Source organism: Camelus bactrianus, chromosome 9 (assembly GCF_048773025.1).
Source record: "Camelus bactrianus isolate YW-2024 breed Bactrian camel chromosome 9, ASM4877302v1, whole genome shotgun sequence".
Taxonomy (NCBI): domain Eukaryota; kingdom Metazoa; phylum Chordata; class Mammalia; order Artiodactyla; family Camelidae; genus Camelus; species Camelus bactrianus.
The window spans coordinates 20,793,907-20,817,131 of NC_133547.1; the positions used below are offsets into that span (position 1 = coordinate 20,793,907).

At 42.1% G+C, this 23,225-nt stretch overlaps 1 protein-coding gene across 1 annotated transcript; it reads right to left on the reverse strand.

The window, feature by feature from the left end:
- Positions 1 to 449: 449 nt before the first annotated feature.
- LOC141573290 (anoctamin-6-like) lies at positions 450 to 22,513 on the reverse strand. The gene is given in 9 exon segments (XM_074371191.1): positions 450 to 525; positions 1,215 to 1,349; positions 6,325 to 6,413; positions 6,810 to 6,835; positions 9,069 to 9,133; positions 9,135 to 9,178; positions 9,404 to 9,691; positions 10,585 to 10,637; positions 22,264 to 22,513. Coding segments are annotated over 9 exon segments (1,026 nt in total).
- Between the last annotated feature and the right edge of the window lie 712 nt (positions 22,514 to 23,225).

The window sequence follows — 23,225 nt, forward strand, 5'->3', positions numbered from 1 at the left end:
GTGTCAAAGAGTAGGACGTTTGTGGTGTGACTGTCATTTCCTAAAATGAACTATAATGAGAAAAACTACCATGCAAGAACCTTATAAAAATACTACCTTTTCACTTTGCCGCTGTATTTCTGAGATGCCTTTTCCTGGTTGGAACAATATACAAAACAATGGAGAAGCCAAAGACAAATTTAAGCAAAAGATATCAACATTCAGCCTTTGGCCCTAAACTCTTTTTTGATGAAGAGAGGAAAGTACTTCAAAGACCATCTGCAGCTTTCTAACTAAGAAGCCATACTGGGCACACACCCTCAGAATCCTGTTAAACAGAACGGATAATTATGCCTATACATCAGAGCTGCCGTGTAAGCTCCTTCCTGTGAAGCCAGGCCGATAGGCTCAGGGCAAGAGAAATCTGATCAGCAGCTCATCGCTGGTGCCCAGAAATGTGGATCTGGCCATCACGTCTGGACGGAGGCCAGATGAACAAGAGAAAACTCCTGGTTCAGTGTTGTACCCCTCTGGAGGTTCAGATCACTGGGGGGGGGGGAAAGGACTACTCACACAATTCAGAGCAGTGGTGGTGAAATTCAGTGTTCTGGCACCCATGTATTTCCCTTCAGACAGTGCAGCTGGTGTTTTAATTTTGACATCAAACACAAACTGTCACTTTTTTTCCTTCCTAACACTGTAAGGGCTGTTTTTGTTTGCTTGCTTGCTTGTTTGTTTGTTTGTTTTTAAGTAAAATAATAATAAAATATTGCTCATTCGACTTTTTGAACATGTATTTCTCCATATATATTAAGAATTCATTTCTAAACACAGAAAAACACCAATTTTACCAGTTTTGCCATTGAAACACTGAAGAAATCAGGGCTGCACTTGGCACACATCCGTAGGGCTGAGTGAAGCATTCCTCTGTGGGCCAGAAGTTCAAGGATGGTTCTCCCTTGAGACCTTCTTTCTTTTTCAAATGAAGTCTTGTCTTAAGATATTGGAGTGTTTTCTAAGGGTAATATTCCTGTCAGAAGCTGGGCTGCATTATCTAAGAAAACTTTTTTTTCCATTTCGCTTAGTTATTATCCTCAGGACAAAGGGGATGTATCATCCAAAGCAGAAAGTGATCTGCAGTGAGTTTTCTTTTACTAAACCAGTTGGAGATCCTGAAAATCATTTTATGTCTAGTCAACTTTTCAACATGGTAACAAGGAATAAAGAGAAATTACCTCCAGGTACAGTTATTTTGATTAAAATATCCACAGAGAAAGCAAGCCACCCCCACGACTGCTGCCAGGAGGAGCATCTGAGTGTAATAGCCCAGCCAAGCAAAGTAGATTCTGACCTTCTCTCCATGGAATTTCCTTCAGAAAGACAGAAGGTAGTTTCAGAAGACACATAATCACCTTGTAGCTTCATCCTCATATTAATTTCTTTTTTATTTTCTTTGGTTGTTTTTTGGGGGGCATAATTAGGTTTATTTATTTGTTTTTTAAATGGAGGCATTGGGGATTGAACCCAGGACCTCATGCATGCTAGGCATGCACTCTACCATTGAACTATACTCTCCCTCCATCATATTAATTTCCAATTCTAAATCAAGGGTGCTTTAAGTTTAAACCTCTGACTCGATTCACACTTAAAACATATGCGTTTTCATAGCTGATCCCACATTCTACTGTGAAATAAGAAGTATTTTATTTATTATTGAAGTAATGATCACTGGTTCACCTGCCAAAATGAGATAAATGAGAACAGAGCAAAGGAGGGAAGAAGGCTGACTCTGGAGCAGATGCAGGGGATCATCATCACTCACTGGAAAGACTGGCACATTCAACAAATCCCCCCAAAGATCATTCTTAATAGGTGTGACAGAAGTGAACGTCAACAATTGGCTCAGTCATCTGCTTCTGCTTTATCTCTGGAACTTCCCTGGAGCAAATGCATCGTAAACCACAGATAATAAGAAAATGGCTGATAATGATAACAACTAGGAGTGCAATGTCTCTCTGACAAAATATTTATAAAACTCATTATGAGAATGGGAGAGGGCAGGAGGGATGTGACTGAGGAAGGTACTGCCCTGTATTTTTTGTATCTAGCATGTCTATTGTTCCTAGATTTTAAAAACTTTTCAATGTTTCTCAGTTAATCTGGAGTAGATGGAACAGGCCAGGGAAGCAAGATTAGAAGAAAGGAGGCAGGGCATGAAGCAGTGCCAGGCTGGTCCTGAAAGGGAGACAGACACAGACAGGCAGACACAGAGGGCTTAGGGATGAGGCGGAACAATGAGGCGGTGGCTCAGATGTGTCTTGCTGCTGCTGATACTTCCCTCAGCTGGCTCACTGTGGACTCAGCAGTGCTGGGTAAAACCTGTGGATTTCCTCAGCTCTGAGTTCTCTCTGAGGCTTCCGGCTCAGTCTGGAGCTGAGATGAGCTCCGTGGGCTTAGCCTAGGGGGAACTCAGCTCTGAGAACAGCCTGGAGTCCTGGGAAACTTCATGCAGGAACCCCCTTCGGCTGGACCAGCGCTCACAGGGCTGCTGTGAGACCAGCTCCATCGTCAGAGACCTGGGCGTGGACCATTCCATGGGGGAAAGGGCTGAGCCCAATGCCAAATCAGATAGGAAGGACAAAGTGTGTTCATTCTCATGTGACTGGGCTTCGTGGCCTGGCTCACAGATGGCAGGCTCAGGATGGTGTCTGGGAGAGAAAACCCTGGCAATGGGTTTGAGATGTCTTGGACTCTTTCTTGTTAAGCTTTTTGTAATATATTCTTATCAACTACCCGCCCTGGAAATGCCACATTCAAAACTGAAAGAATGTTGGAAGTTGCCTGCTCCAACTGCCTAATGGTAAATATATCCTGCTACAGTTAGAGAGCTGGTCAGGCAGCCTCTGCCTGGATATTTACAGTGACGGGGATTTCATTACTTCTGAAGGTTACATGTCGGCAAGGTCAGAAAGAATTTTTGAACCTTAAACAGATGTCTGTCTCCTAGTCCTTGCTGAAAGGCTAGGAATAATGAGGATCCCTTCAAATGTAGTTTTGTCTGATTGTTATCTCTCTCTGTCAAAAACACCCTAATACTCAACATCAATTTTTTAAACTTCAGCTTGATTTCTTTTTATCAAAGTTGTACTATATATTCATTAAAGAGTCAAAGAGTTCTAGAACACTGATTATAAAAAGGAGCAGTTCCCAACAACCTCCCCCATTTCCTGGCCACCAGCAAACACTTTCAACTCCTACTGCTGACTCTTGGAATAATTACCCCCCTATCTCTGAGTAATATCCTTGTAGCATAGCCTACTGACTTTTTCAGCTGTATGTATCACCTATTTGACTTTCTATTTTGGAAAATGACAATTAAGCTCTCTTTAAAATCCCATCTCATCTACACACCCAAACCTTCATTCTCCCAAACTTTTGACATGATTACATTATAATTTTGATCAGCTCAATATCTTTATTTTACATTATTGGGACTCTGTACAGACTGTTCACAGCTGTAGCAAGTTGTATGCTAGGCTTACTTTTTTCTTTCCTACTTTGTTTTTCCTGGAGTTAATAATTGTCTTGGTGGTTTGTAGGTTAGTTTTCTGTGCACTTAGCAATTCAACCCCAGACCTTCTCCTAATGAAAAACTTTCTCACTACTTTCTAATACATTGTCTACAAATTTCATCTCCTTGAATAAATCTCTTCAGATCTCCTTCAACCTGGATTAATGACATGCTAGTCTTGTCACAGAGCTCAAGGGGCCACTAGTGGGAAACAACAAAGGGAACATGTGGACCAGGAGCAGGGAACAGATCAACGTATTTTCCTTCACAAAACATACTTAAAATAGTGGGAAAATTGATTTCTTTACAAACACACACACAAACCCCAAAAGCCCATAAAGAATGATTAAAGAGCCATCAAACCCATCGCCCTGCCATCAAATACTGTATAACATAAAACAAAAATAACAGAAGGAAAACATCATATACATATGAATCTCTAGAGGGATGGGGTACACTCAATTGAAAAGTGTGTTCTCAGCATGCATGAGGTCCTGGATTCAATCTCCAGTACCTCCACTAGAAAAAAAATTAAAAAGAAAAGAAAAAAAGTATCAACTTTAAATATTTACATATATACAAACATCCTCTTAAAACTGTGTTCTACAGGATAACCCAGGTTAATGGGAAAGTGCCTCTTCATGACTGTGATCCTGCTGATAAATGAGGAAGGAAATTAGAGTATGACCACCTGAAATAAAATCCCTTATGAAATAATGATCCTAGGTGACAATCTTTACTGGCTGCTGTCATCACAAAAAAGAGAGACAACTGGACATTATGTACCTTGTGACAGGAGTATGAAACTCCATGTAACAAGTATTCTTGCAGAAAGTTGAACCTCAGTCAGATCAAGTTTTTAGGGGAGGATCAAATCACTTAGTTAAAGCAAATACATAGGATGGAGAAACAAGGCTAACACCACAGGGGAGAATGAAATCAGCCAAACAGGAAATAGAGAAACCCCTCAGCAATTTCAAGGAAAATGAGAAACAGGAAAATTATAGATTAGAACCCACTTGAGAGATATGTTAGCTGCAATGTCTGAACCTAGTCTATATCCTGATTGCAATCCAAAAACTACTTAAACATATATTTTTGTGACAACCAGGGAATTATTTTGTAACCCTAAAGAAAAGGAATATTCCAATTGTATTTAAAAGAGAGCTTGTCATTTCACTAATGAAAGGTTAAGCTATGTAGGATTGTCTTCAAAATGATCCAGTAGTGGGGGAGGGGAGGGATGAAAGATGCAACAACAGTGACTCTGAGTTTATAATTCTAGAGCTGGGTGACCGATACAGTTAGGTTAGCTGTGCTGTTATCTCTACTTTTGTACATGTTTGAAACTTTCCATAAAATGTGAAACAAACAAAAACACTTCAGTGTTTTAAAACTCTCAATTTGACGGTTAAGAGGTTTGCCCAAGTAGGTGGGCACCTGCATGGGGCACTGAGATTAGAGAGAACAGGCACTTGGCTCTAGGCCAACCTGGGGCTACCTTAACCCTCCTCTTCTCCTCGCCATCCACAACCAGCCCATAACTGCATCGTGTCAGCTCCACTCCCCAAATGAATTCCACCCTGGCTCCCACCATCTCTCATCTGGCCCACTCCAAGAGCCTCCTACCTGGTCTCCTTGATTCCTGGGCCCCTGCAATCCATTCTCCACATTATCTTTGCAAAATGTGAGTGAGAGAAAATTATTTTAGTGCTTAAACTATCATGACAGCTTCTCACTGCACTTAGAGTCTACACTCCTTTCCGTGCTCCTGATGCCCTTCTAAACCTCACATCTCATCATTCTCAGAAGCACTGTCTCCAGTATCTCCTCAAACCTGCCAAATGCATTTGTGCCTCGGGGCCACTGGACAAGCTGCCTCTATCACTGGGATGACTTTTTCCAGATCCTCAAAATCTGGCCTCCTTTTCATCATCCACATCTCAGCTCACATGTCACCTACTCAAAGATAGCTTGCTTGACTCACTTCCCCCTATGTCTCCCCATCTCAACACTGTGTTATTTCCTTCATTTCAATCAGAAGTTTTCTTTCCTTATTTACCCAATTATGTTTGTTTGTTCAGTTGTTCTTGGCCTCCCTCTCCCCAGCCACCTTGCCAAATAACATAAGCTCCTGGGGAGCAGCCGACATTGGTGCTCTGAGAAGAGCCATGCTGAGCGAGAAGTTACAGTCATGTGGTGTAGTGGGACGGTGTCAGACAGCAGATACAGCAAAGCAGTGAGAATTTCTATCTATTATTTTATAATTTAAGTGAAATCTAACATTTACTCCTGTTTAATGAAGAGTTTGGTAGGTCTTTGGTCCCAGTTCCTGGAAGGCAACCTCTAAAGACTTGAAATTTCCCAAGATAGGAGTGTCTTTGCTATTCATGTTGGACCCTTGGATGGCTTGTGCTCATGAGATGATTCAGGATGATTCAGGTGTCTCTGTCAGCCAGAGAAACCAACCATGTGATTAGAGGAGTGGGGCTGTGAGCTGTGTGACAGGTGAGTGACCACCAGGAGAGGAAGGGGCTCAAGGATTAGGGCTAAGGAAAGGTTTGAGTTACAGTTAGGGTTTGGGTTAGCCATGTTGGTAGTGACTCAATCAATCATGTCTTTGTAATAAAGCCTCCAGTAAAAACTTGGGGCAATGAAGCTCAGAGCTCCTGTGAGCTTCTTGGTTGATAATACTTTTGGAGGACTGTCACACTCAGATGCCATGAGTGCAACCCTGAGCCCTTCCCACTGTAGTGCTCTCCACAACAGCTCACCTGATGAGATCCAAGGCCTGTTTGTATATTCTTTGAGGATGAGCCCATTCCTTGTACAGAAGGTCCTGTTTGCTGGGACAGATGAGGTCCTCTGATGGAGGCCGAAGTTGGACTGGGAAGCAGAAGCAAACATGTGAGCATCACAATCACCACGTGTTCACATGTTCTGTTGATAAAATGTGGTGCTAACACTTCGTGCTCATTTGTAAATAAGGGGAAATCATTTGCCAGAAGGGATGGAAGTATCATATAATTTTTCATAATTCTCACCCAGGGCTAAAACTAACCCCTTGAGGGTCATTTGCAAATATGGAAGGAAAGGAACGCTTGGATGTTACAGTCCTGGGACCACAGTGGGTACCTGGTGAGAGCCTTTCAGATGCTTAAAGTCCTACAAGCGGGCCAGTCTTACATAGCAAAGAAACTAGGCCACCCAAGTGCCCAAACTGCTGCAGTGGAGGGACACCTGATGGTCCAGCCCCCACCTTGGACACCCTGAGGAATCTAGACTCTGGCTGGTTAGAGGCAGGGTCAATTATAAAACCTAGGCTTTTTTGTCCCAATTCAGTAGTTATTCTGTGACAGCACATGGAATATAAACAACAAAGAAACTTGATGTGATGTTATATATTTAGCTTATTCAAGAAACAAAGTTTAAATACAGTCATTCTCCTTCCCACCTTACCTACTTTCCTTCCTCCTGTACTAGAACCAGATTATCACCCACCCAGCCTTAACATGGGTCCTGATTCCACTTACCTCCCTCCCAAACACCACATGAGATTATTCCTTAGCCCAGATGTGGAGCCAGCAATTACAAGAGGCTTTAGTGGGAAAGAACTGGTTGTGTGCAGGTGCCATCTAAACACTGTAGAATCCTGGTGTCCCATATTGGTAATCATGACAGCTGTTTGCAAGTGTCCCCAGAGTTCATTTCAGGCTCTCACTGCTAATTTTGCTAGGGCATATATATAAAACATGTGGACTGCCGGGCTGGACTGTTATGCTGTGTCTCTGAGCCAGGAAGCTCAGTGTCTGCTCCCTGCACCCAGCTCCCTGTTCTGTTCATGCTTGTGTATCGAGCAGCTGTTTAGTGTCATTTTAATATTGTGAGCTGGTCTTGAGATGAGTTAAGGCCGTGGGACTCAAGGCCACGATCGGATAATTGAGGTGAGTTACAGCCATGGGACCCAAGGCCACGATCAGAGCATGTTTATAGTATGCAGTAAATAATTGCTCCACACATGTGTCAATTATATAAGATTTAGAACAAAGAAAATAGAAGTACGTATGTGCTAGAGATATTCTGTAAGCCTAATGAACAAAGAAACTCAGACTGCACATGTGCTGACAGAAAACAGATAGAAACAGGACAAGTGCATCAGGAGCACACCTCCCTGTGTCAATAAAGTGTTGTTAGCCCCATGGTGTCTCCAGCTGAAGTCTGTCCAGCGGTATGGCAACTCCTCGTGCATTTTTTCGTTTGGGCTGCTCACCTCCTAGAACCCTACGTCAGCCTCCCTCAGCTGACAGATATCTTATACAGTACATTTCAGCATTGTCTTCATCTGCAAATACATGTACCACACAGTAGTAATGATCAATCTCAGTCTTTGTTTTCTTTGGTCTTAGAGAGTCAGATAAATGGATAGCAAAGATAACAAAGTCATAGAGTGCTATAATATAGTATTTCCTTTATTTCAATGACAGAATTTATTTAAAGAGCTTAGATATAATATCCTTGCATTTATGGCATCATTAAGCATCTGAAGCAGTCACATTTTAAAAACTTCATTTCATGCGAGATGTTATCAGTTAGAGAAGTGCTCCTGAATTTGAGGGGTTGCTGTCATCTCAGACGGAGTCCCTAAAAAACGTCAACACTCTGCAGTATTGCCATCATGACAAGAACCCAGACAGATTAATTTTGGAAAGCCCTGTGACATTCTAGTGCACAGCCAGAAAACGATATTTCAGAGGGACAAAGCTTGAATTACAGAAAATGATAAATGAAATGGTCTAACATGTATTTCTCTTACAAAGAGCTAATACTTTTTTGGTTGATAATAACATCTGCCAGTAATTATGAAAAGAGCTGACAGATGCATAGTACTTACTATAAGCCAGGGCTGTTCTAACATTGACACGGATTCATTAATCCCCATAGCAACTCTACAAGGTGGGTACTATTATTATCCCCATTTTATTGATGAGGAACTGGATAAACAGAGAGGCTAAATGACTTTTACAAGGTGGACAGTGAGAAACCAGCACAGGTGTTCCAGCCTGAGTCTATGCTCTTGGTCACTGCTTTTCCCTTTTTCTTTTTTTTTTCTTTTTTTTTTTTTCAGTGGTGGGGAGGTAATAAGGTAATTCTATTTTAGAGGAGGTGCTGGGGGCTGAACCCAGGATCTTGTGTGCTAAGCATGCGCTCCATCACTTGAGCTGTACCCTCCCCTCTCGAGTCTGTGCTATTAGCTGCTAATCTGCACTGCCCCAAACAGTAACTCTGGGGGAACTACAGTTCATTCATTCATTCACTCCTTTAAACTTGGCCTTCCAAGTGCCTGTCATACAGCACTGAACAATACAACATGGTTCCTGCCCTAAATGAGCTTGTAGCCTTCTGACATATTATCTTCATTTTACCCAGGAAGAAACAAAGTCAAGAAGATTAGCCCTTTCTTGTTAACACCAGAGGGTACATGAGATGCTTTATTTCATTTTTGCCATTTGACTTACACCATGGGGAGGGAAAGCTGTCTTGCAGATCCTGCTGCTCACAAGCTTGTTAATCCCAAATTTTTTGATTGTCCCTTACTTGATACTTGATCTGAGAAAAGATGAAGTAAACCTAAAAAGATTCTAAAAGAGAGTGTGTGGTTTATACAGGGTAACTAACCAGCCACTGTTTACTATCCTAACAGGAATCTGTAGGGATACTTCTTTTCTCTCTTTTTTTTTTTTTTTTTGGCAGCTTTTAAAAACCAAACCAAACCAACCAAACCAAATCACTGATAATTCAACAGCAGATTCTAAATCAACCCCAAGGCAGCAGCTAAACTCTGTTTAGACTTACAATGTAGCTTCTGGTGGCTGGGTTGAAGAACATATCTCTACCCTGAATATAAAAATCATTCATGCAGCTTTTCTCAAATAGGGCAGTGAAAAATTCTTGCTCTGGCTTGATGATACTTTCATCCCCTTGGAGGACTTTCATAAAACAGCAGAAATTATAGAAGCCTGAGGACCAGGTTTTCAGATCATAGGGTTTCAGAGGCAATTTTATGTGCAGTATCTCAACATATGTACACAGCACCTCCCACAGGGTGTGTACTTTTACAAATACATGCTTGTCATCCAAAACCTATATAGGAAGAATGAAAACACAAACCAGGAAACTAACTATTTTCACATTTTTAGTACACAGATTTTTCTTACGTTGCTGGTAGTTAAAGCACGTGTGCAAACACACACACATATGATGCTGGTAAAAAAGAAGATATAATAAAAATAAATTTGCAAACCATGATACATTTTTGTCTTAAAGATAATTTCTTTTGTCTTAAATTACTGAAAAATTAATTAAAATCCTTACAGTCCATTCATAAAATTACAAATGTTTTAGATGAAGAAAAGCAAACTTGTTAATTTTTAGTCCAAATTAGTAACTAAAAATAAAAACACTAAAATATTCTTTGCAGTGGTATTGTAATGACAATTTTTTTTAATTTCTCAAACCTAGAAGAGGACTATTTACATATCTGTTCAACATAGTGTTTAACAGCCATTAAAAAGGATTTAAAAGAGTTATAATTATTGATATGGAATATATAATAAAAGGAAAAAGCAAAAATATTATGAAATAATAATCTTCCTTTTTGGAAGAGAAAAATATCTACATATAAGCAAAAATGTTTAGAAGGATTTTAAGATTCTTTATGGATAATTAAGGTATAGATGATTTTTAATTCCACTATTCTTACATTTTCAATTTTTGGGGGTAAATTTTTATAATAAAAAAATCTTTAAAATGTTCTTGCTTAAATAAGTTAATAGATATATTTATGACTGCATTCTCTGGCTATTAAAAAAGATCTCCTAGCTTTAGATCTGAAACATACATTCCACAATGCAGATTCTGACTGACTTCCCTCCCAGCCCACAGAGAAGGCATGGCTGGGGTGACATTTCAAATGCCATTCCAGCATCCCAGGTAACTTGCAGGCTCCCAGCCAATGGCTGCAAAGAGACTGACACTGATCTGGTTGCTCCCAGCTGCAGACCATCATAGATGAGGTTAGATTCATAGGCTCATGTTTTTCTCTGTCAAAAAAAATCAAGAAATTTTAGGCTTTTACTTTCACCAAGGGAACAAGAAGTAGTTTGATATTTTTATGCAAAAAATAACAACAAATCAATTTGAACCTGATGAAAAGGCATTTGCTCAAAACAGCACAGTAGCAATGCAGGTGCTCAGGCTGGCAGGAACTTGTTGGATTCCTGTGGGTGCTGGACTCCTCACATGGAATTCCCTTGGCACTCCATAAGGCCCGTTGTCCCCATGGGTTTGTGGCCATTTGTGGTGCACAAAAGTCTCTGGCTTTGCCACAGTTTCAAGGCCTTTTTGGGCTTATGAAAGGTTTTGCACTTAAATGGAGGTTTTATAAGTCCCACTCACTGATGTAATTTACCAGAGTTATAGTCCAGATCTGACATTCTAGACTCTTAAAATCTTGTAGACATTCAGATGGTACAGGTTTGGATGTGTATTCACCTCTGCAGGCCTGGACCAAATTCAATAAAACCACCCAGACAAGTTCAGCAAAATGCAAAGAAATTTTTCTCTCTGCAAGACTGAAATGTCTGTGAAGCTATAAAAACTTCTACATCTACAAAAATAGGGAACCAACTCATCAATAACATATCTATCCATATTACATGGCCATTTAAAAAAAAATACCGCATTTACTGCTATTAAATTCTAACTGGCTTTTGCCAAAATTGTGTCCTAAACTGTAAGGAAAGTATATAAAGGTAGACGCTTTTTGACATTTTAAGAGAAAAAGGAACCCTCCTACACAGTTGGTGGGGATGTAAATTGGTGCAGCCACTATGGAGGACAGTATAGAAGTTCCTTAAAAAACTAAAAATAGACTCTGTGTGATCCAGCAATCCCATTCATGGGTATATGTCTGGAGAAAAATATAATTCAAAAAACACATGCACCCCAATGTTCACAGCAGCACTATTTACAATAGCCAAGACACGGAAACAACCCAAATGTTCACTGACAGATGGCTGGATAAAGAAGGTGTGGTATAGTTTTTATACACACACACACACACACACACACACACACATACATACATATATATGTATATATACAAAGTGAAATAAGTCAGAGAAAGAAAAACAAATATTCTATGTATTAACATATGTATATATAAAAAATAAAACAAATTAATTACTGTAACAAAACAGAAGTAGATTCACAGGTATACAGAACAGACTCGGGGTTACTAGTGGGGAGGAAGAGAGGAGAGGCAGGATGGGGGCAGGGGATTGAGAGGTACAATGTACTATGTACAAAATGGACAGGTTACAGTGATGTATCATACAGCACAGGGAAATATAGTCATTATTTTATGGTTCCTTTAAATGGAACATAATCTATAAAAATGTTGAGTCTCTGTGTTGTACACCTGAAATTAATACTATGTAAATCAACTACTCAATTACAAATTTTTTAAAAAGTTTTCTTTCCATATTCTTTGCAATAAGTTAGAAGCCAGCGCCATCCAATAGAAACATAATGCAAGTCACAATTTTCCAGTAATCCCATTTAGAAAATAAAAAGAAATAAGTGAAATTAATTCCAGTAATAATTATATTTATCCCAAAATATCCAATATACTATCATTTCAAAAATGTGATTAACACTTTTAAAACTTATTAATAAATATTTTACATTTTTGTTGCACTAAGTCTTGAAAATCCATTTCCATGTATAGAATATCTCAGTTCACAATAGCCACATGTGGCTGGTGGCTACCATACTAGACAGAGAAGATTACACCATTCACACTTCTGATAAATTACCTGCTCTCTTCCTTATTTAAAAAACTTGAAGAAAATGCTTTAGATATTCCCTATATCAAACAAAGCAACCTTGAAGGGTGGGGAACATCTTCATTATGAAGTGAAAAATAAAGGTAAGAGAGCCATGGTTACATGTATGTTAATGTAACAATACCTTCTTAATTAATTCAGGACTTTACAACCTTTCTTCATAGGCCAAGGATTCACTGTCACTGGGCAGTGTTTTTCAGTATTATCATCTTTGGAATTGAGACGCTTCTGATGACCCTGCTTTGTGCATCTGTACATAAAAGAAAATAACAAAACAGAAAAAAAGACCTTATTAAAGGTAATTTAGGGGGGAGGGTATAGCTCAAGTGAAAGATCATATTCTTAGCATGCACAAGGGCCTGGGTTAAATCCCCAGGAATTCTTCTAAAAAGAAAATAAATAAGTCAAAACCTGATTATCATCTTCCTGCAAAAATTAATTAATTACTTTAATTAAAATTAAAAAAATATAATTTAGTGCAGGCTTATCAGGCTACAAGAGCTACAGTGAATGTCCCTCCTCCCCCATTCATTTAGAGGAAGTCTCACAGGATATCCCAACATAAAGGCTAAAATATAATTCAGAACTCTTTCTGATGGTCAGCATGATTTTAACAAAAAAGTAGATAATTACCTCCCTGGTGTCAAAGCTCTGTCAAAGTTGGGAACAGAAAATTTAGTAAAAATGGTTTTGCAATTACCTTCAAAAGAAATACTGAGAAATGATCTTCTCTGTTGGAAATTAACCTGTTTTTACATTCTGCAGTAGGCATATGTATTTACAAACCAGGTAGGAACTGGATCATAGTTTACACATACTTTAGAAACTTAGAGACTGATTTGAGATTTGCTGTCTACCTGCAAGTCTATTTATCAGGTAATAACTATAAGCTGGCCACTATAATAAATTTTGTTTCCCTGTTTGCTTAATCCTCTCAACAACTCTGTAAGCTGTTATTATTACCCCCATATAACAGATAAAGAGCTTGAGGCAGAAAATAATTTGGGTAACTTGGTAAGTGGTGGAGCTGGGTAAGACTGCAGCCAGTCTGACACTCAAGTCCATTCTTCTCACAGATGTCTAATACTGCTACCTACATTCAGTTGATTTCGTATTTAAGTGTGTAATTTCTAAGAGTGCAAAGCTATATTAGTACTGCAGGGTAAATTATTCTTTTGAGATGTGGTTGCCAAAAAAACCAAAAACAAATAAAATCAGGGTGCCACTGGGGGGAGGGCTAACTGCATATGGACAGACACAAGGGGACTTTTTGAGGACACAATTGCACAACTCTAGAAATAGCTAAAATGACTGACTTGTACAATTATAATGTGTGAATTTTATGGCCTGTAAATTATACTTTAATACAGCTATTAAATTAAGAAACTGGTATACAAAATTAAGCCTAAAAATACTGATATATGTAATATATATATATATATATATATATATATATATATATATATATATATATATATATAATACACACACACACACACATCACACAAAGAACAACAGGCAAATATCATTATTTACTGCACCATTCCCCTTCATGCAGCTTCCTTTCCTCACCCGTTCCTGAAAAGATGATTCATTTTTAAAATAGTCTTTTAATTTATTCAGCAAATAATTTTTGACTGCCAACTATGTACCCAGGACTAGTCTAGGCACTTGGAATAGATCACTAAATAAAACAAAAGTCCTGTCCTCATGGAGCTTGGAGTCTAGCTGGAGCGGGGGTGGAGATGACAATTCACACAACAGAGCATCAGAGGAGGTGGCATGTTAGGAAAGAGGAACCATGGAAAAAAGAAAAAAGGGCAAGGTAAAGAGAGTTGAGAGTATGGGATGAGGGTGGTGGTGTATTAAACATCAGAGCAGGCCAAACTGAGGACTGAGGTTAGAACTAGGACTAGAAGGTGAGAAGGCCCAGGGGGATGGAATAACCAGCGCCGAGGCCAGCACGCACCTCGCATGCTCCAGGATGGGGGAAGGGCTGCAGCTGCGGGGAAGGGGCAGTGCAGATCCTGTAGGGCCTTGGAGGACGTTGTAAGGACTGTGGCTTTTACCCAGAGTGAAATGGGGAGGCACTACCAAAGGATGACACAATCTAACTTAGGTTTTCAAAGGCTTACTTGACTGCCAGGTGAGACTAGCCTATATGGGTCAGAGATGAAAAGAGGGAAGCCACTGAGAAGGGCTGTGCAGGAGCAGAGGACAGTGGCTCAGGGAAGAGAAGTGGCAGTGGAGGCAGGAGCCATGGTGAGAAGTGGCTGGATTCTGGATATGTTTTAAAGGCAGCGTTAAACCAGATCTGTTGACAGAATGCATGTGGTATGTCAGTGAGAGTCAGAGTAACTCCAAGTTTTTTGACCCAAGCAGCTGGAAGGATTAAGTTTCCACTAACTGAATGGGGGAGGCTGCGGAAAGAGCCAATTTTGGGGGTAGGAGGACCAAGAGCTCATTTTTTACACATGTTGGTTTTAAGATTTCAGAGTTCCAAGTGAAGATGTCAAATCAGCAGAAGATTGTAATAGTCCAGAGTTGGAGAGAAAAAGTCTAGTGGGAGACAGAAATTTGGGAATCATGGGTCACACAGGCAGTACAGGAAGCCATGAAACCCAGGTACTCAAACATTAAGATAACCTGGCATTAACCATAGAAGTTATCCTTTTTCGTGTCCCTAGTCCAGAATCAACACTAATTGAGCGACACCTGATCCCTTGAGGGCCTGCCTACTAGGTGTGTATATCAGTTCTGTTTCCCAACCACTCGAGTTTTTAAAGGGAACTTACAAATGAATTAGTGCAAGACACTGCCTCCAGTGGGTGGGCCCACAGCTGGAGTGGGAGAATGGGATGGTGCACACTACTCCCTACGGCCATGTGTTTGTGTGTGTACGCATGTGTGTGTGCACATGGGGATAAGTTACATCTGGCTTAAGAAAAACAGCTAGTAAGTCTAGAAGCAGAAAGATAAAAAGAACATCCAGATCTGGTAGAGGGAACAGGGGAAACACTGTGTACTGTAAGACATATCCCCATAATGCAATTTCCCATCATTTTTTCATTAGGAACACAATTGGAAAGGGGGGAATTATGCAGATACTTGTGATGTACACAAATTTTCTGGCCATGTAACACTGAATATCTACATATGTAGCAAGTTGATGATATTTATATCTGCTTCAAGTTTAATAACTTAAGTTCACAACAGAGGGAAAATAAAATATTAAAGACTGGTAGAACTATCACAGAAGGCCTTTCAATGCTCAGAATGGAAGCAAAAGCAGCTCTATCCTACAAAGAATGTCATTAAGAGTCAAGGATGTTTATATTTGCTTAAGAAATTGAGAGTTACAACTTCCTGCTTTAAAGAATTAATTTTAAGACAGATACCACACAACAAGCGACATCTATACTGGTGCTTTCTTAAAGCTATTTTTAGTTCCTGCTTGTTCTGATGTACTCCAGAAACACTGCAAAGAAAAGCTTCCATTCAAAGGCTTAAAGGAATAAAGAAGAAATAACACAGCATTCTTTTAAGTGTTCTCTGTACTGAGACTCACTTGCAAATGCAGCACCCTTCCACAGGTCTACATTTTTAACAATAAAGTCCTTTGTACAATTTTCCAATTGCTATGTGACTTTATGTCATTCTCTCACTCAGAAGCAGAATGGAGTACCAGAAAATGACACATCATGTCTAAAACTACAGATGTGGAAGATGAACGTACACCAGGAAACAGCCAAGTGGGAGGGAAAGGTTTACCTTTTAAGTCACCATAATTGCAATTACAACTTCTCCCTGCTTCCCCTGTGAAGTGAAGAGCTAGTTTATTTCCAGAAAAGCTCTCATTCTGAGAACTGTCTTCTTTAAAATATTTGGAGATTCTTTTATAAGGTTCTTTCACTTTTAAGTCTTTCTCCAACTCTACATCCCATAACCAGTGTTAAAAATATCCAATAACCTATTGTTACTGAACATACTCTACAAGAGCTGAGGTTCCCCAGGGTCTGGATCCCAGAACTCTGCTACCAGATAATCCTAAAGTCTTCCTTCCATAACTGACCCTTCTGCCAATTCCCAGCTGTGGGCAAGGTCAGCTTTTCAGACCAGGTAACTTTCTAACTCTGCCTAAGAACATACTACTGCCAGTAATGGAACTCTCAGACAGGAAGCAAATAAAGCCTCTAATGAGGGCTGCCTCCTTCAAACAATCAAGATGCCATCACCAAGCAAAGATTTAAACCTACTGCAAAACTTCTGAAGACATCTTAGAAATAACATAGTTTCTATAGATGCATACTATTTGTTCTGGAATAGTGATTTCCAATGGAGGGAACAAAGGACCACATGACCCAAGCAATTTTTTAAAACTACACATAACCATCCCTCTTCACGTGAGGATTCAGGTAAGCCCGTCTGACAGGTCTAGGTGTAACAGAATGACAGCCCCTCTAGGAGTAGGGTGAAAAGCAGCGAGGTAGACTTTTAGTGAAAGGGGGTGATGTAATAGGCCCCATCTCCCACTTACCTCCCACCACAGGACAATCATCTCAGATCGAGAACAAACACTTTGAGAAACAGAGGCTGTTTTTGTTTTTATGGTTTTCTGGTGGAAATAATGCCCTGAGTCATGTGAAGTTGTGGCTGCAAAATTGAACAGGGGACCAGATATTTTCACATTCAGGACACAAATACTCAGCCCCCGGGTGGCCACCATATCTGCTCTCCCCTTTGCCTGTTCACCCCAAAAGCTGCAGGACTCTCCTGCTTGCAATGACACCCACCACTTCTCACAAATTCCTGCCAAGTTCACGTCAGCAGCTGGTGGTGTCAAAGTCACCATTTGTACTGCTCTGATGTTCCTCCATTACTTTATATTCCTTCTATTTTCTCTGTTGTCTTCCTAGCTACACTTGCATTCAAAAGCTGGTTACCACACTAACATTGCCTCTGTAATGAGTCCAAGATATAGGAAGTAGGGATTCAACCATAACCAGTCCCAGAATACTTGTCATGCCACTCTATTTTCCCAACAAAATACTATGGTATCCCTCATCTCACCCAAAGAACCACTGCATTACTTAGAGGTTGTAAAAGTAGTGGGCTTTCTCCACTGGAAACACTGTGGTTTGTGGTAGAGTTGTGCTTCCAGTTTTTGCAACTAGTTACAAGGAAAAAGACATGTTCTGCAAATGTTCTTCAAGTGTTTGGAATTTAAACTTTTATTAGATACAGAGCCGGCAGACTAATTCTAATCTATGAACACATGGTCATATTACCAAATAATGTTCATGTCTGCCCTTAGACATGTAAGAACTTGAATTATACCTGCAGTCTGTAGGCCTTTAGAATTGGATGTGAAGCATCCTATAAGATAAAAACCTCCTATCCAGTCACAGAACACCTTACAGACAACATCACATTAATGCCACTGAATACATTAGTATAGTCCATGTATGGTTAAGTTTCATCTCCAATTTCTCAGAGCTGGAAAGGAGATGTGTAGAAAAGCTGGAAATGCCCAATTACCAGAATAGCTCAACAGTTAAAGCAGACTTCTGCACCTCCCAGAGCAGAGGATGGTGGGGGCATTACCCACAACCCTGCCCTCCCCCAGGACGTGGCGTGCAGTGAGGTGATGAAAGCAAGAGTGAAACTGCTCTGGTCCTAGAAGAACAGAGCTGTAAAAAGCTCGGCTTCAGTCCAACCCGCTCCCTCTCCCAGTTTCCCTCCCACCTACGTGACAAACAGAGCACAGTCAGGCACTTTCTGCCCATGACGGTGACTACTAGCAGGAAAGGGACCAGGATAAAAGCATGTCCTATAAAATATCAGTCTGATTTTAAAGACTATGTTATAAACAATGAACAGCACTGTCAGAGTGGGACACTTGTGAGGCACTCAAATAGGGAGGAGGAGGTTGAGGATCCATTTCCAGCACATCCATGTCTTTTATCACTCCTATTTCTGACCTTTCTTTTGCCACTTTTTGTAGCAGTACCATCACTGGCAGGTAGAGGGGCAGCAAAATGACTTGGTCGTTTGGCTGATGGGGCTACATTTCCCAGCACTGGAATGAAAAGGCACTGGAAGAGGATCAGCTGGAAGATGTGAACCACGGCCCTGGCCTGTGCCCAACACTAACCATGTGACCCTGGGTTAGGCTCTTACTCTCTCTGGGCTTCCGGCTGTTTACTTATAAAAGAAAGTTTAGTCATTCCACTTATATATCCAATATGAAATGTAATGTGAAAGTCAAACATAATAATATCTCACCTGCTTGCCTCAGGGAACTGTACAAGCACTGAACACTATGTGAATGTAAACACAGAGTTAAGAAAACTGTTTAGGTAAAGCACTAAACTGAACATGGAGATAAAGTTTTATGGATTTTCTTGGCTTTCTTTTTTAATTGCAACACTGAATTAAAAGTTATTAGTTATACTCCACACCGTCACCCCTGTGAATAAATAAAGTAGGTAAGCACTGCCTGGATGCCTGCTATTGCCCGATGCTAAGCAGGGTGAGGGGTATAAAGGAGGCTGAACAAGGGAATCTCCAGTTACCAGCTAAGCGAGGAGGCACATTGGAAACCACCCGGGAATGGTACAAAGTCAGTACTCAGAGCCAAGATTACAAGCTACTGATCATAAACAGTGCAGGAATACAAAGAGGAGCTAGAAGTAGTTGGAGTAAATAGGGAAGACTCTATGAAGGGAATGGGGCTCCAACTAGTTTTCAGGGCAATTCTAAGCTGTTTTAACTGAGGACTGGATAGGAAAAGGCTTCAGACTCCTGTCTTTTGATAAGCTACAGATTATCCTAGGAGGCTAAGGCACATAATGATTGGAACAAATAAGGTAAGGCCAAAATGATGGAGGGTCGAGACTACCTGGCTGACATCTGGTTGTGGTAAGTCTTTGACTTGGCTCTAGATGTTGGAGGGTCAAAACTGTAGGTTGACTGAAAGAGGAGGGGAAAGAATATCCAAGAATTCAACAGAAGAAAAAATTCATGTATGAGGGATGAAAGCTCTTCATCAGAGTATCAGCAATCAGAATAGACACTGGAAACCAAAAACATACAGTTCCAGGAGCTGAAAAAATGTGGAGGGTGGTGAGAGAAAGATAAATCAAATACCATTCCAAGCCTTTGGGTATTCAGGACCAGAAGAATGATTATCCCACTGAATAAGTGAAGACAATGCAAGAAAAAGATTGTGAAATCAGCTTTAGACATGTTGAATCTGACATATGAGCTAAGAGTAGGTGTTCTCTAAGAAGCTCAAAATTCAAAACTGAAGCACAGATGTAGAGTACAGACTCAAGTTGTAAATGGACAAGACACGATAAATCTCCTAAAAGAAAACATAGGCAAAACATTCTCTGACATAAATCTTAGCAATGTTCTCCTAGAGCAATCTACACAGGCAGTGGAAATAAGAGAGAAAATAAACAAATGGGAAGTAATTAAACTCATAAACTTCTGCACAGCAAAGGCAACCATAAGTAAAACAAAACAACAACCGACGAATATGAGAAAATATTTGCAAATTATATGACTAACAAAGGCTTAACTTACAGAATATATAAACAGCTGATACAACTTAATAACAAACAAACAAACAAAAAAAACTCAACCCAAAAATGGGCAGAAGACCTAAACAAGCATTTCCCCAATGAAGACATACAAGTGGCCAATAGGCACATGGAAAAATGCTCAATATCACTAATTAACAGAGAAATGCAAATCAAAACTAGAATGAGGTATCAGCTCACACCAGTCAGAATGGCCATCACTCAGATGTTCATGAATGATAAATGCTAGAGAGGCTGTGGAGAAAAGGGAACACTCTTACACTGCTGGTGGGAATCCAGTTTGGTGTAGTCATTATGGAAAACATGGAAATCCCTCAAAAAGCTAAAAGTAGACACACCCTATGATCCAGCAATCCCACTTCTGGGTATATAACTGGAGGGAACTCCAATGTGAAAAGATACCTGCACCCCAGTATTCATAACACTACTGTATACAATAGCCGAGACATGGAGGCAACCTAAATGTAGCAACAGATGACTGGATTAAGAAGTTGTGGTATATTTATACAGTGGAATACTACTCTTCCATGAAAATGACAAAATAACACCATTTGCAGCAACATGGATGGACCTAGAGATCATCATTCTAAGTGAAGGAAGCCAGAAACAGAAAAATACCAAATGATATTACTCATGTGTGTAACCTAAAAAAAGAGAAAAAAGACACTGTGAACTCATCTACAAAACAGAAATAGACTTGCAGACTTAGTAAACAATCATAACGTTACCAGGGAAAGGAGGTGGGAAGGGATAAATTTGGGAGTTTGAGATTTACAAATGTTAGCCACTATATATAAAAATAGATTTTAAATGAAATTTCTTCTGTATAGCACAGAAACCTACGTTCATTATCCAGCAATAACCTATAATGAGAAAGCTGATACAGCCACCAACTGAGGAAGCAAGAGAAGAAAAGAGAGTTAGTTATACTGGGCTAGAGCCCACTTCTAAATTCCTTGTCAGACCCTGAGGCTGCCCCCAGTACACTGAGCCCACTTCCCAGGAACAGGCTTACATGACATGCATCCTGTGAACCTGGGGCAGCAAAGGCCATCTCCAGGACTGGCTCTGGGGGAGATGGGAGCAAGTCCACCTGCTCCCCCTGGGGCAGCACCCCTCCCCGCAACCCCTGCCTCCTGACGGCACCACTGCTGCCTCCCAGGAGCCCACTGACTTGGAAACAAGTGATCCACGAACCTGGGGCAGCAGCAGGGAGAGGGGCACTGCCCCTGGCAAGCTGGTCGATTTGCCCCATCTCCCCCATGGCCTGTCCTGGTCTCGGCCTCTGCTGCCACTGGCATGGTCCCCAAGTCAGCCTGCTCCCATGAGGAGGGTGCGGTGTGGTCGAAGGCAGCAGCAGGTTATGGGGTCTGCCCATGGGAGCCTGTGGATTTGCTTCAAACTCCCCAGCGCATGGCCTGGGCTTGGCCTCTGCTGCCCCAGTTTGGTGGAACTCAGGTTACAGGTCAGCCTGCTCCTGGAAGATGGCCACTGTGCTGTCAGGGGATGGCGGTGGCTGTGATGGCAGGATGGGGGCTTCCTTGTGAGAGCACGGGGGTTTGCTACCACTTCCTGCTGTTGTTGCAGCCACCCCCACACACTGAACACACCATGCCCACCACCCAGGAGCAGACTGACCTGTAACCTGAGTCCCGCAAACCTGGGGCTTTAGAGGCTGCCCCCAAGGTCAGGCCATGGGGGACTTGGGAGGAAATCCAGGGGCTCACACAGGGCAGCCCCTATCCCATCCGAGGCTACACGACCCGCACCTAACCCGCCTCCCAGGAGCAGGCCATGGTCTGAGGGCTAGTCAGTGATGCTCCAGGGCCTTCCGGCGCCCTCCCACCTCCCAAGGCTGTACCTGCTATCCTAAACACAGGTATAAGTGGTGGCAAAAACATGGGGTTAAGGGACTACTAATGTGGGGGGGCAGCACCAAGAACCACGGTGGCAGCCGGGACCCACCTCAGGGTCCTAACGGGATGCGGTACTTGGACCTCACCTATGCACCACTCCCTGTGCACCTCCCCGTGCACCTCCCCAAATGCACAGCCTAGGCATCACCCTCTGGCTCCTCGACCAGCATGCCCCCACCAGCATCCCCTTACCTGCCTGGCAGCAGCTACGGAGCTGAGGGTAAGCAGCAGCCCAGACCCCAGGCCGTGTTCCTCTTCCAGGAGCTGGTCCAGGAGCACCCCACTTCCGCCAGCTTCCACGCATTCTGGGCAGGTTCCAGCATCCACATGTCTCTGTGTCTGCGTGTGCATGCCCCTCTCCTCCCGCCTACAGCGTAAACTGTTCAGGTGGGGCTCCTGCTGTACCTGACCTGGCCACTGGGGCCGGGAGGAGCAGGGTGGTGAGTGGGGCCCCTGCTCCCTGCCCTGCCGGGTTTCCATCTCCAACACCCCCATCCCGCCACTGACTGGGTTCTGGCACTGACCTAGAACCATGACCGCCCTGGGCCAGGCCAGCCCCTCCCAGCACCACTTCCCCTGCTCACCTTCCCCTCCCTGTTACTACCCTCCCACCAGACCTTGAAGACAGGGCTCCTTCTCCTCACACCGTGGTCCCTGCCCCAAAACTCCATCCTGCTAGGTCCTAACCTATGGCTCCTGCACCCCGAAGCTTACCCCTCATGCCTCACTGCAGGACCCCCAACATCCTGAGATTGTACCCCTCACCTCTCAGCCAGGTCAGTTCCAATCAGAATGGGTCCCTCACCACACAACCTGTACCCCCTCACCACGGGATCCCCTTCACTCTTGAGTGCACTCCTACCCTGACCTGACTCCCTCACCCTTCACCCTGTGGTTGGGGTGGGGAAATCCAGGCTCCAGTAACGATGACTACTGCCACCAGTAGGGGATCCAGCCTAGTGTGCACACGCATAGTTAGTGTCTGAGGCTACAGGGTGAGGCCGGCTCGGCTGGAGGCGGTTCCAATTCCCACCATGGTGCCCTGATCCCCACGCCCTGTGCCTCAACTGAGCTGATGGGTCAGAGTGATCCCAGGTTACCAGTCACTGGCCTGTGGGCCTTGGGTGGTTGATGGTCCTGGTGGTGATCTGGACCCCTAGGCAGAGGCACTGAGCACGTGGACCCTTGGGGGTGGGGGAGTTCAGAGGGTGCACTTGAGCCCAGGGGTAGACAGCAGATAGTGGGC